Raw genomic sequence first — 12,860 nt, forward strand, 5'->3', positions numbered from 1 at the left:
GCTTTTATTTCTATATTTTTGAAACATTTATGCAGTTGAATTAATGCAATATTTTATAGTATTTCACTTTCAATCTGAAAAATGTTACAAGAGCCTTGAAGTTAATATGGTCTAGTGCAGCGGTCCCCAACCCCCGGGCCTCGGACCGGTACTGGTCCGTGAGTCGTTTGGTACCGGGCCGCGAGAGTTGAGGCTCAGGTGTGAAATGTATGGTTTTCAGGGTTTTTATCGGTTTTCAGCGCTATTTTGTTATCATTTTTATCGTTAACTCGGTTTTCCTGGGTCTTTTCACGTGTTATGAATAAATGTTTTTTTTTTCGGTACCGGTACTAGTTTTATTTTGTTGTATTTATCCGCGACACCTTAAAGGCCGGGCATAAACCGGTCCGTGGCGCAAAAAAGGTTGGGAACCGCTGGTCTAGTACACCCGATGGCCCCCTTTAGATTCACCCCTGTTTGCTGCTGGTATCACCTCCATGGAAAATAGGACGGCCAGTCTGTATGATTTAACCAGTCTGCTATGACACTGGTTCATCTGCATATTTTCATACAACTTCTGGAGACTTACTGCAGATTTTATTCGCACGCTGCTCCTAAATACTTTTTTTATTGCAGGTCTGTTTTTAGTCGCAAATGTGGGTGAAACGCTCACGTTTACATTGTTCTTTACATCGCGTGCATCAAACGAAACATCGAATCAAAGAATTTGTATTGAGAACTTTTTATAATCAAATTATTCACCAAATTCGTATGTATTTATTATTATTAGTTTATTAGCTAAGATTATTCATGGCATTATCTAATACACACATGTGCTTGGATGGGGAAATCCAAACCAGTTATTTACTTTGCACAGTTACACATCATCACATGGTGTCTACGCACACACGTCTGTTATCTGGTAACCACAGTGCATGTGGCATCTAACATTTCAACACTTGTCTTTTTATCTTCTCTTATTTTATTTTATTATCTTGAATGCGTTGACATTTTTTTATTAAAAAAAAATTTTCATTTCAATTTTAGTACTTTTTTTTTGGTCACAGTATATTTACACTATATTGAAATATCACTACAGCAACATTTTAACATTAATTTACATTAACTGGTAAAGAAATTCACACATAACACACGTAACATTTCATCCACTATTTAATTAACTGATGCTGAAATATGTTTAGGCATTAACACGCTGCAGTTCTGTACTTGCAGACGTTTAATAAAGCATTTTTTTATTACACCGAGACTAGTCCAGAGATGTAGTACTTCTTTGGAAAAGGACTGGGAAAACAAATAACATTTAGGATTAGAGGTTAGGTACTGGAAAATATAATTAGCGAGTTTGATGGATGTTCTGCCTAAAACCAGACATCTGAGTCTTAGTTTAAATTCCTACAAAAGCAGTGAGCATCGTCATAAGCAAGCATGGTTAAAGCTTCTATAAGCTTTGTTTACGTCAGGGCAGTTTCACGGCTCATATAGCTGCTGCATGTCTTTACTCGGTGGACCAGCTTTTTCAAGATGAACTTGTTGCACCACAACAGGGCACCATGTAGCTTGTGCATAGCTCATGTTCCTGGGTTTTGTTTTTCTTGGATACTTAAAGTAATTTCCACTGATCAAAGCATCTATTTGAATAGAAGGCTTGGTGCAACTCCACTTGTCCTCCCTTCACATTAATGGACTGAAAGATAATTGGGAGCAAGTGTTGTAACATGTCTGACCTGTGCCCAAGCCTTGCTGCACTGGCTTTTCCAAGGTGTAAACTTGACTTGTTTGCACTAAGCACATGTATTATCTAATTGCTTAACTCTCAAAGCCAGTCAAGGGCCCCTTTTCCTTGCCCTGAGGCATACTACAGGAGAACAACCAATATAATGGGCGTTCACAGGTAATTATCAGCAGATTCCAACTCTTTGACCCAAGTTCACCCTGAAAAAATGAATAACTGCTGTAAAAGCGAGGTGTTTATGAAGGCAGTGATTTTATGAACTGCATGGACTTGCAAAGGTGTTGCCACTGTGAAAACACCCCAACTTAATAGTTTGTTTATGCTTACAATAGTTGGCAGTTAAATGTCTGGCGGAAAGACCGAAGAGTTTCCATGAGTAACAGTTTCATAATTACTGACATGAACCTGAAAGTGAAATTTTTACAGTGAAGTCGATTATTTTTTTCTTAATTGTTCTTATGCAATTCATTGGCCGCATTAATGTTTTTCTTCTCAGAACTCAAAAGAGGAAAGAATACAAGGATTCATCTGCCTGCGTATCATATTTGTGCAGTATGCAGGAGAGGGAGCGACAAAGCATTGTGACAGAAAATCAGTTTCCCCTGCAGTCTCCATAATCCACACTGCAAACTGACCCCACCCCACATCCTACAAAGAACACTACTCTACTGTTAAGTTGTTATGTTCCCACTGATTTATTCTTGCCCTATTATAGTGCTCTCATAATAGCTCTGGGCTCCTGTCTATTGACTTAACAGACACAAAGATGTTTCGTTGCACAAGAACTGTAAAGACTTAACTGGTAAAAACATCTCATTAAATCCATGTCCTAACAGTTTTATAACTTTGGGAAGGGGGGGGGGGGGGGGGGGGGGGTTCTGCTGTGCAAATGATGTGGATTTGTTAGAATCACTGCAAGTGCATAAGACCACAATCAACAGCTTACAAGTCTGGGCCATGTTTGGGTGGAGTACACAGGGAGTGACATCCCATCAAAGAAATAAAGAAGATCAAGATATTCACTTCTGGCACAAATCCTCACTGGCCAGGGTGTGTACAGTGAAATTATGTGACACATAATAGAACTATGAGACAAACATCGTATTGTACGTCTGTGTACATACACCTGTTTCACGATCACTGTCATATTTCAATTAAATCAGTTGCAACAATCTGAATCTAACGGCCTACAGTTCATGACACTGTTTCATAATGCACTGATGCAGTTTATAATGGATGTAAATGATACACCACTTTCATTAAAGGAACTTTAAAAGCATACAACACTGACAGCATGTAGCACCTATGTTACAGTTTAACATCTCAATGTGTGCTCTAGCCGCTCTACCTCCTGAATTACAGCTGCCCTGGTATTTTATTAGAAACACACTTCAATGTTAAAAGTAATTTGCTGATTTTCTTCATTTTTCTATCCCTGTAAACTGGCTACCTTTTTACTTGGGTTGCTGCACTGATGTGTCAAATATAATCACAACTTCTGAATGACATAAACCAGCATGACTTATTCAAGAAAAAAAAATGAAAAGATCAATCACTAATAAACTATGGTTTTCATGTATTATATAAAGTGTTTCCATGAAGAAACACAAAGACATAAGAAATAAAAGAACATTCACTTGAACACTTGGCCTCTGACCTTGAGGTCGAGATCAATGAGATTCAAATTCTTCTAAGATTTTTTTGTAGATATACCTATGGTATCAATTTAAAGCTCCTACGTCGCTTTCTTCTTGAGCTATCGCATTCACAAACGTAGGTGTCCATGCCGCTCGCCCGCACAGCGGGGTGATGACTATACTCCATCAGCCTTTCATGGCTGATGGAGTATAGTCAAAGTACAAAAAAATCAAAGGCTAGGTGTATGACCTAGTTTAAAATAGCAATAGCATAATGTACTTGTGTACCAAAATAACCTGAGAAAGGAATACCCACTGCTACTTCAATGGAAAGTCCAACAAAGGAAACAAAGAACAAAAACCAGGAATTGAAAATAAGTAAACAGAGACACAAAGAGTCTGTTAGCTGTGGGGAGCCAAAGCAAGAATAATGTATTCAGTGTCTCTCTACAAGTGGTCAGTCACCAGAAGCAAATTACAGCTATGGTTTGATAAAACACTGCTTAATACGTTGATTAGAACTGTTTTGGATTATTTAAAAGTTAAATATGGTGAGGTTGACAGCAAAATTTAGATTTCTACATCTCATTCGAAATAAAGTGGACTTACATCGCAATAATAAAGTAAGTAAGGAAATAAAATTTATTTATATTGTGCATTAAAAACCAAAGAGCTTTACAATAAAAACGGTTAAAAAAAAAAGTTCATTAAGGGTTCTCTGAGTGAGTGTGTGTTTTCAAGTTTCATAAATTCAATTTTTATATTTTAAATTTTAAAATGATTTGAAAAGTAAGTAAATAATTCCTGAGACTGTAACTTTAACTCCATGTAGCTATTGTTTTCATTCACTTTCTTCACATTTTTACAAATTTCAAATGTTTGCCAAGTAGATTTCAGTTATTTTGTTGTAATCTGAATATGCAGTCCTGACTATGGTTAATTCGTTACTAACCAACCCTGCTCAAAATCTACAGAAATGAAATTGTTAGGCACTGCCTCAACCCACAAAGGGTTCCTCGATCTTTGCAAAGTTAGGGTGACAGACCGAGTACCTTATCTCCTCCAATTATAAAGGGGAAATTATATCAATGAAACATTTACATAACAAGGAGAGCATGAGATTTCAGTGCCAAATATAAGAGCCAGCTGACTTTCATATGAGAGCTGATGCTAAATTAAAGTCAGGGGTAACTTGCTTATTAAGTATTGCACTGTACTACTGAAATATCTACTGCCAGAGCTACAGCTTCAGCCTCATTCCTCCTACTCATGTGAGGGAAGTTGGGGAGACATGAAAATACCTGTTAATAGCAGCTTTAATTTAAAAAAATAAAAAAATAAAAAATAAATGCTGCAGTGTCAAAACACATCTCTGATTTATATTTTTAATAACCCTTGATGGTCTTAGCAACAGAGAAATCAACAACAAATGAATGCTTGAATAAAAAGTTACAATATTATCAGCTGAAACGGATGTATTTAGAGATTCAATTTTCTGCGTGTTTTTTTTAACAGGTCATGACTAAAAATTGGTGTTAAAATCATTAGTTTAAACAAACATTTACTTTCTTTTGCTGATAATGAAAACGTTGCCACAGAATGTCAAAGCACTTTGGCTACGTTCGCACTGCATGCGAAAGCGTATCAAATCTGACTTTTTTGACCCTATGCGACCCATATCTGATCATGGTATGACAGTGTGAACATCAGTGTGATCCGTCTTTTACGTGGTAAACCAGCACTTCCTCTCGAATAACAAGCTTTAGAAATACAGACATTATTAAGTCAGCACGCTGTGCCAGCATATTAGGAGCTTTAGCTGCAAAAGCATTGCAAACTGAGCAGATCTGAACCGAAAGCCAAAGGCACATTATTAGGTCTATATAAAGATTAGGTCTGTTGATTAATAACTTAATCTGTCTCCTGCTTTCCCTGCAACTGTCGCAAGGCTTTCCAACCTACAAAAAAACCCTTCTGCACAGTCAGTTCAGTCTATATTTGCCATAGCTGCTTACCACCGACAGGTGCATTCCTGCACTTTTAAATATGGCAATGCGCCACTGCTCTCAGCTGTATCGATACCCATGAATAATCAACCACAGCTGCATAGCACAGCAGCAGCTCCAGACACTGAGAGAAGAAAGGCTTGTGAAGGGAGATGGGGAAACACTATAAACTAGGTTTCCTTTTTTGCAACGCCGTTGCTATAGCATTTTCACAGTAAGTGACAGTTTCAGTCAATTATTGTGAACAAATCTCATGAATAGACGAAAAACACTGACTTAAACTACATAGCAATATTATGTATCTACATAAATCTGTCAAATGTAACAAGTTACCAGTAGCAAATTACTTATTTGCAGTCCAAAATCCAAAATTATTCATGATTTTATCAAATAGGCCAGTGCTTCCATTAAAAAACATTACTCACACAGTAGAAAGTAAGGCATCCTCAGGGTGTTCAGACTGATAAACTTTTGGTACTCCTGTGTAGTGGCTACTTGACCTTTCTGGCTCATAATCTTTTACAGCCAAACAATCTCATACCTAAAATACCTCGTCACAAGCTGCATTCATCTGGGGATCTGTTGCCTTCACAGACTCTCTGTGGTGTTGAGAAGAAGGTCCCTCTTCTCTTCCTTCCCAACTTATCTGTGATTTTGGGAATCATTGATCATTAATGTACTTTTGGATAAAAGTTGAGGTGTACAGCAAAGACAAATAAGCAGTATCAGCAGCTCTTTTCCTTTACATATTTCCACTGAGTATAATCCAGGTTTGTAAAGCTTTTAGACCCAACAGAATGGATACGACCTACGATTCTAAAGTCAGCAATTTGCCTTGAAAGATAAAAAAAAACATGTTGTGAACTAAGAAGGAGCATAGACAAACAGTACAGACTCTACTCTGGAGCTCAGTAGCCTGAGAGAACTGATCTCTCTTTCTCTTGCTCTGTATCTCAGCAGCAGGGTGCCTTCCACTTTCAGAGGCCCCAGTTCAGTGCAGCGGCTGATTGCCAGGATGTGGCGCAGGGCTGGCTGGATGTTGAAGCCTTGGTGCTAGGTGACGGCTTAGAGAAAATCCCTCTCCTGAATAGACGGCCTGGATTATAAGCAGGGCAGGTCAGCACCACAGACACACACAAAGGCTCAGGAGCTCATCAGCACAGCGCTTTGCTCTTCATCAGGAAATATGATATTTGAAACGCAATGCAGGCGCTGACTTTGGAATTGCAGTTTACCTCTCCCTGTAATTTGTTAAAGTAGTTTACTGATTTTCAAAGGAGAGGCTCAGCTTCGATGTTCACCTCTTTGACGCACAGGAACCGAGATCAAAGGCTCGGGAAAAGTGTCTTTACTGAATTCTCATCGCATTGATCCACGCACGGCTAAATTCAGCAACGTGAATTATTCATGCCGGAAGAACATACCCTGGAGGCCCAGTGACTGTTCTGCCTCCTCCTGTCTCCACACTGTGATCCAGCAGGACAGTTGTTTGGCCTCAGATCACTGATGAAATAAACAACCAATTAGGAGTGGCCACCACAACGACTGGGAACCGCCGATCTCATATCTCAACTGGAGCTCAGCCTCTCACTGACATGTCCTTTAACGCTGCAGTGGGAACTACACTGGAAAAGTTGGTTATAATAATGCAAATTATACAGCTCTCAGAATTTGTTTTCATCAGCTCTACTTAACATAAATGCATGCCGTCTACAGTATCATTTATGTACTTCTCTTTTATCTTATATTTTTATGCACCTATTTGAAAATGTATCAGCACGTTATTTCCAAGAATAACTGCCGTCTTTCACTCCCTGCCTGTCCTCCTGTGCGGCAATCTGCATAATGGCTAAAGCCATCTGGGGTATCTCTGTGCAAAAAATATAAAATGCAAAACTTTAAGCAAATTGCCACCGCCTATGAAGACAAGACAACTGTCACAGTGAACTGGAAACACTATCTGTTCTTAGCGTGTGTTGCCGGTTGTCAGATATGCTCATCGGCTTCAGCAACGCTTCTCATGGCCTTTCAAACATTATCACATAATGACGGCAATTACTGGGAGAGTCACACTGACACCCCCAAGTGATAAAAGCATAATGAAGAAGGAGGAATAAAAACAGTGTGAACTGGGTGTGCTGGCAATGACCTTACCCATCTTCCTTTGCACGGCTGTGACAGAAATGTAACCCCACAGTCCCGACATTGTGGCATTACGTGGATACTCATTTAAGTTGGTTGTCTGATTTGTAGCGCTTCTTCTTTGACAATAGGTGCAGTATGCTAGTGTGCGGGAGACAGACAGTGGGACTGTGTGTGTTTGAGCAGGGAGACTTTTTCACATGACAGCAATGAATTAAAAGAAAGAATCTGATAGGTTAGGTAAGACTTTGGATAAAATCCACACGAAGTTAAGAGCTTTTCCAGATGCACAAATACAGATTAGCTTTGAAAGAACATGCTGTTCTCTATACAAATAGGATTTTGAACAATGGAGAGAAACTGATTTGGATACAGGATTGAGGCCAGTTGAGATTTTTGGAACAATGAATTTTGAACATTTTATTTGTGATAGTGCATCGCACAACAACTCGATTTCTTCTTCTCTGTCTCAGTCTGCACCTGCAGCAGATCTTTCTTAAATGTAAATCATTCCTTAATGAACTCACACTTTTGGTTGCTGAACTGCACTAACTATACACTCATCGACCACCTTCGGTACACCCAGCTAGAAGTGAGTTGAAACTCTTTTGTCTTCAGAGCTGACTTAATTCTTCATGACATAGATTCAAACGGTTGCTAGAAACATCCCTCAGAGATTCTGGTCCATATTGACATGTTAGTATCACACAGTCGCTGCAGATTTGTCAGCTGCACATCCCAAACGTGCTCTACTGGACTGATGTCTGATGATTTGAGCACATTGAACTTTTTGTCATGTTAAGGATGCCAGTTTGAGATGATCTGAGCTTTGTGACATGACGCATTATTCTGCTGGAAGCATCCATCAGCAGATGATACAATGATAAAAAAAAACGATACTCACTTGGTGCTAAGGGTACCATAGAATATCAACCACACTGTATGACCACCACAAGCCTAAACCACTGATGGAAGGCAGGATGGATCCTTGTTTTTAGGTTGTTTACATCAAATTCTGACCCTACCTCTGAAATTGTAACTCATCAGACCAGGCAATGTTTTTCCAGTCTTCTATTGTCAAATTTTGGTGAGTCCATGCGAAACGTAGCCTCTACTGCTGCTAAACAGGTTGTTGTGCATTCAGAAATGTACCTCTGCATACTTTGTTTATAATGAGTGGTTACTTCAGTTACTGTTGCTCTCCTATCAGCCAGAAGTGATCTGGTCATTCTCCTCTGACATTAACAAGAGCTTTCACCTAGAGCCGCTCACTGCTTTAAAGTAGTAGATGAGCAGTTTCTGAAATACTCAGACCAGCTCGTTTGGCACCAAAACCACATCACATTCAAACTCACTTAAACCTTTCTTCCCCATTCTGATGCTTTGATGATGGTTTGAAGTTCAGCAGGCCATCTTGACCATGTCTACAAGCCCAAATTCATTGCGCTGTTACCCTGTGAATGGCTGATTAGCTATTTGCATTTAGAAGACAAACAGATGTACCTAACAAAGTGGTTATCTCTACCTCTTTTGTTGTATTTCATATATTTTCTTTGAGAAAAACATTCTTTTTCTGTGTCTTAGATGCTTTAATGGTCTCCATTAGCACTGCTCACATACATAACAGATGATGAAAAAGGATTTTTTTAAACATTATATAGTATAGTCTATAAAACAATAGAGTTACAACATCTGCAAGCAGGTTTATGGTTGTTTATATTGTAGCTGTTAACCTGTGAATATTTTTGCAAATTTATAATTACTTAAGTTCAAATTTAAGGTGAAATTTAAGTTCAAAGATTAGACAGATTGTTAAAATTTGTTACTTAAGTTTCATTTTGATGTTTCTTGGAATTCTGACCAGGGTTTTTTTCTATTTCTGTTAATCTGGTGTTTAGCATTAATCTCCCTTCTATGTATTCAAGCAGCCTCTGCAACATAACCTCTCATGAAATTAGTTCAGAGTGCATTGTTTTACCTCTTGGTCAGAAAGAGCTTCACTGTAAAATGTCAGAAGTAAACATCTGAACAGCTCATGGTAACCATGTTGGAATGCAAGCGGCCAAATCAGAAACAAGACAACTGCCGATCCATCTTTTTGTGCGTGTCCACACTGCTAAAACTTTAATAAATCACCCTGAATGTGGGAGAGCACTGTGGTGGCCTCCATGGGGAATGAAGACGCCTTACAAAGCAGTCTGTACCACACAGAGAGGGACGAAGGGGTGGAGAGCCTGCAGAAGGGTGGAGCGAAGGAATGGCTGAACACAAAGAACACAGAACAGAAAAGGCATGGCAGGATGGGGCTCAGGGATTGAATGCTGAAACGTGACAGTAGTAAAGAGGATTTAGACTGGGAGACAGAAAGAAAAGCAGGGCAGTGAACTCAGCGATGATGCAATTATCAAGCTCAGAGCAAGGAGGGAAAGAGAGAGGCAGGCAAATCGATAACAATGATTATTGGCCCATAAAAACATGCTTGGAATGCACTTTGTTTGTCACTTATCCAGGTGTAAAAGAAATTCCACAACTCTTGTGATTTAATATACATTTTAAAAGCAAACATGTAAAGTCATTTTTGCCAAAAAAAGATCCAGATCTTGGATTTCAGCTGCAGGAATTTTAAATCTGGCCACTCTCCCAGTCACTGCACTTTATCGTCCACAGCAGAAATGCACAAAAAAGGATATGCTGGTGTTACAGGAATGACTGGACAGGATATCCAGTTTCCCAGAGGAGTGGGAGAACACACACATTCTGTGTCACTGAGTCAGTGTGCTCACACGGAAGTAAGCGTTCGTCATAGACGACCTCACCGACCAGACAGAGGCCTGTAAAAATGCCTCTCTGCTTGAATCATGACGCCAAACAGAAGCAGGCGGTTGCTTGGCAATCCCCACACCCCTCCAGTAGCCGGCCAAGACGGCCAGCAGTCACACACTCACAGTCAGCTGGGGATCCTACAGTGAGTCCACAGGCGGACACAATTAGTATGACTAAAAAGAGAACAATTGCTGAAAACTGAGCCGTGCAAAGGAATTTCCGCAGAAATGGGAAAAAAACGGGATCAGTTAAATTCATGGAAAAACGTGTTTGGTTAACTAAAGTGCCAAACAGCCACTCGGCTCTGAATACTTCATGGGATGTACTAGCTCAAGTGACACTCTGTCACTGTGATAGCTGTCATCACGCTCCTCTATACCTGTCAGATGAGCATCTGGATATATTGTCTAACCACGTCCACAAGGGAGAAGAAAAGCCACAATAATAAGTTAGAAGTGACAACATGAGCCAAAATTACCAATCATGTCTCTTAATAAACTTTTTTCCCCCTTGACAGACAGATCAGTCCTCGTGTTCGGCTAACTTCAATCCAAAGTAAATGTAGAAGTTTATAAAGAGACAAATGTGTGGTTTGTCTTGTGGAAACTTTAAAGACTACTTGAAAACTGCCTGAGTTCCTGCCTAACTTCCCAAATACTGAGAAACAGTTTTGCTCAAAAGTGAACTATTTAACATGTGAGAAGTGTATTCAATAGCAATTATATTCCCAGATTTACTGTAAAGGAAAACATGTTTCCCCTTTATAAACCGCTATCAACTTGACTCATTGAATGAGTCAGACCTTTTGTGTAACTGATTACAATCTAGAGTATAATATGGAATAATTGCAGGTATTGTGTGTCTGTCCGTTACGATATGACATGTCTTTTAAACTTTTCAGTATCTTTGTGTCTGTGCATCTATGTAAATGCAAAGGAAAGAGCTTAAGGGAACAGCTTCCCTATTAGCAGCTTTTTATCAAGAAATACATTTTGGTGGTGGGGGCTTCACCATTCACTCAAGGCCTTAAATTTCTTGCTGCTCCCCTGCAAACTACAACTGGACATATCCTAGCGTGAGATTATTTGAGCATATAAAATACCCGCACACAACTTTCACATTAATAGTGTTTACTTTACTCACTTTTTCCTGTACTCGTCCCTCTCCCGCTTGACTTTGGCCAGCACGTTATACAGAGCCCTCAGTTCTGGGGTAATTGTGTCAATTTGGACACCAACTCCGTCCGGATGCGTCCATGTCACCCCGGGCCCTTGCAGGGTCTCAAAGCGCTCCCCTTGCCTCCTGACGTGGGTGAAACTCCAGATGGTGCCCGGCAGTCTCGACTCGGGACCGTCCGTCTGCACGGCGACTTCACGGGTGTAAAGGTGGCGGTACTGCGGTCTCTGCAGAGCTTGCTGCAGCTGGCTTTCCAGCAGTTTGTTTCTCCTCTCTAACTCGTGCACTTTGGCGAGGAAGCAGCGGAAACGCAGGTTGAGGGTTTTCAGCACGTGGATGTTGGAGCCCAGGTCGTTTCGCAGGGCGCTGGTCACCGCGCCCGACCCGGTGGGAGCGCTGCAGACCGGACCGGACGGAGTATCGGAGAAAAACAGCGAGCTCATGTTGGTAAATAACAAAACTCCGTTCATCCACCTATGGCTCTGTCTGGTTTAAATAAAACAGCAACACTTGTGGTTTCTTTATCGCTGCATATTGCTTGAAAATCCCTCACTCCCTCGGGGTGAGTTTCTCTTTACAATGCAGATGCAGACAGTGATTCAGTGATTGAGCAACTGGAGAAGGGTTGACCATCACTATCCCCGCTGCTGCTACTGGACGTTTAAACCCGAGATATTAACAAAGACCCCCTTCAGCGTGGCGTGGGTTCACACAACGAACCAGAAAAGTCCCTTAAGAGACACAGCGAGCATCATCTTCTGAAGGACCGAGAGGTTTGACGCAGACCGCAAGAATCTCCAGCAGCAGCAGCAGCACTTCCCGTCACCCTCATGTCTCCGTCTGCCTTTGCTTTGTCAGGAGCTGCTGATGCTGTGCGAGTACATATAGCCAGCCGACAGAGGAGGAAAATGGTCCACCTTCTTTCTTTATCATGCCCAGTTTACCGCGGCTCTATCCGGTCTCCATGTGGCGCGGTGTGGCAGGATGCAGCGCCGCAAAGCCCGGCCTCTCCGCGGATCATGTTGCAAAGTGCTAAACTAGGCACTATCACCTCTAGGAGCCCCTCCCACCTCCCTACCCCTGTCTCTCTCACACACACACACACTGACGAAAGGGATCGACGGGCTGAGGAAGGCTTAAGTCTAATTAATAGGATAAAGTGAACTATAACCTAATTTCTTTTCTTATGCGCTTTAAAGTCAGGCCTGGCGTTTTTGTGCGTTTATTAGAATAATGAATTGTTTCTTTTATTTAAACAAGTATCAATATGAAACCTTTACCACAATAATAAACGTGTATATTTTTTATAGGGACGCACAATGTGGCAGTTTCTGTCTGCACTGT

The 12,860-nt window shown here is 40.6% G+C and overlaps 1 protein-coding gene across 2 annotated transcripts in view; it reads right to left on the bottom strand.

Moving 5' to 3' along the window:
* Positions 1 to 12,540, bottom strand: part of iffo2b (intermediate filament family orphan 2b) — a 32,170-nt gene extending 19,630 nt beyond the window's left edge. For both annotated transcript variants that reach the window (XM_012918550.4, XM_004548569.5), the window contains exon 1: positions 11,484 to 12,540. In XM_012918550.4, the coding sequence (XP_012774004.1) occupies positions 11,484 to 11,986 (503 nt within the window). In that variant the 5' untranslated portion in view covers positions 11,987 to 12,540. The remainder of the gene's footprint in view (positions 1 to 11,483) is intronic.
* Between the last annotated feature and the right edge of the window lie 320 nt (positions 12,541 to 12,860).

The sequence above is a fragment of the Maylandia zebra genome, linkage group LG5, assembly GCF_041146795.1.
Source record: "Maylandia zebra isolate NMK-2024a linkage group LG5, Mzebra_GT3a, whole genome shotgun sequence".
Classification (NCBI taxonomy): Eukaryota; Metazoa; Chordata; class Actinopteri; order Cichliformes; family Cichlidae; genus Maylandia; species Maylandia zebra.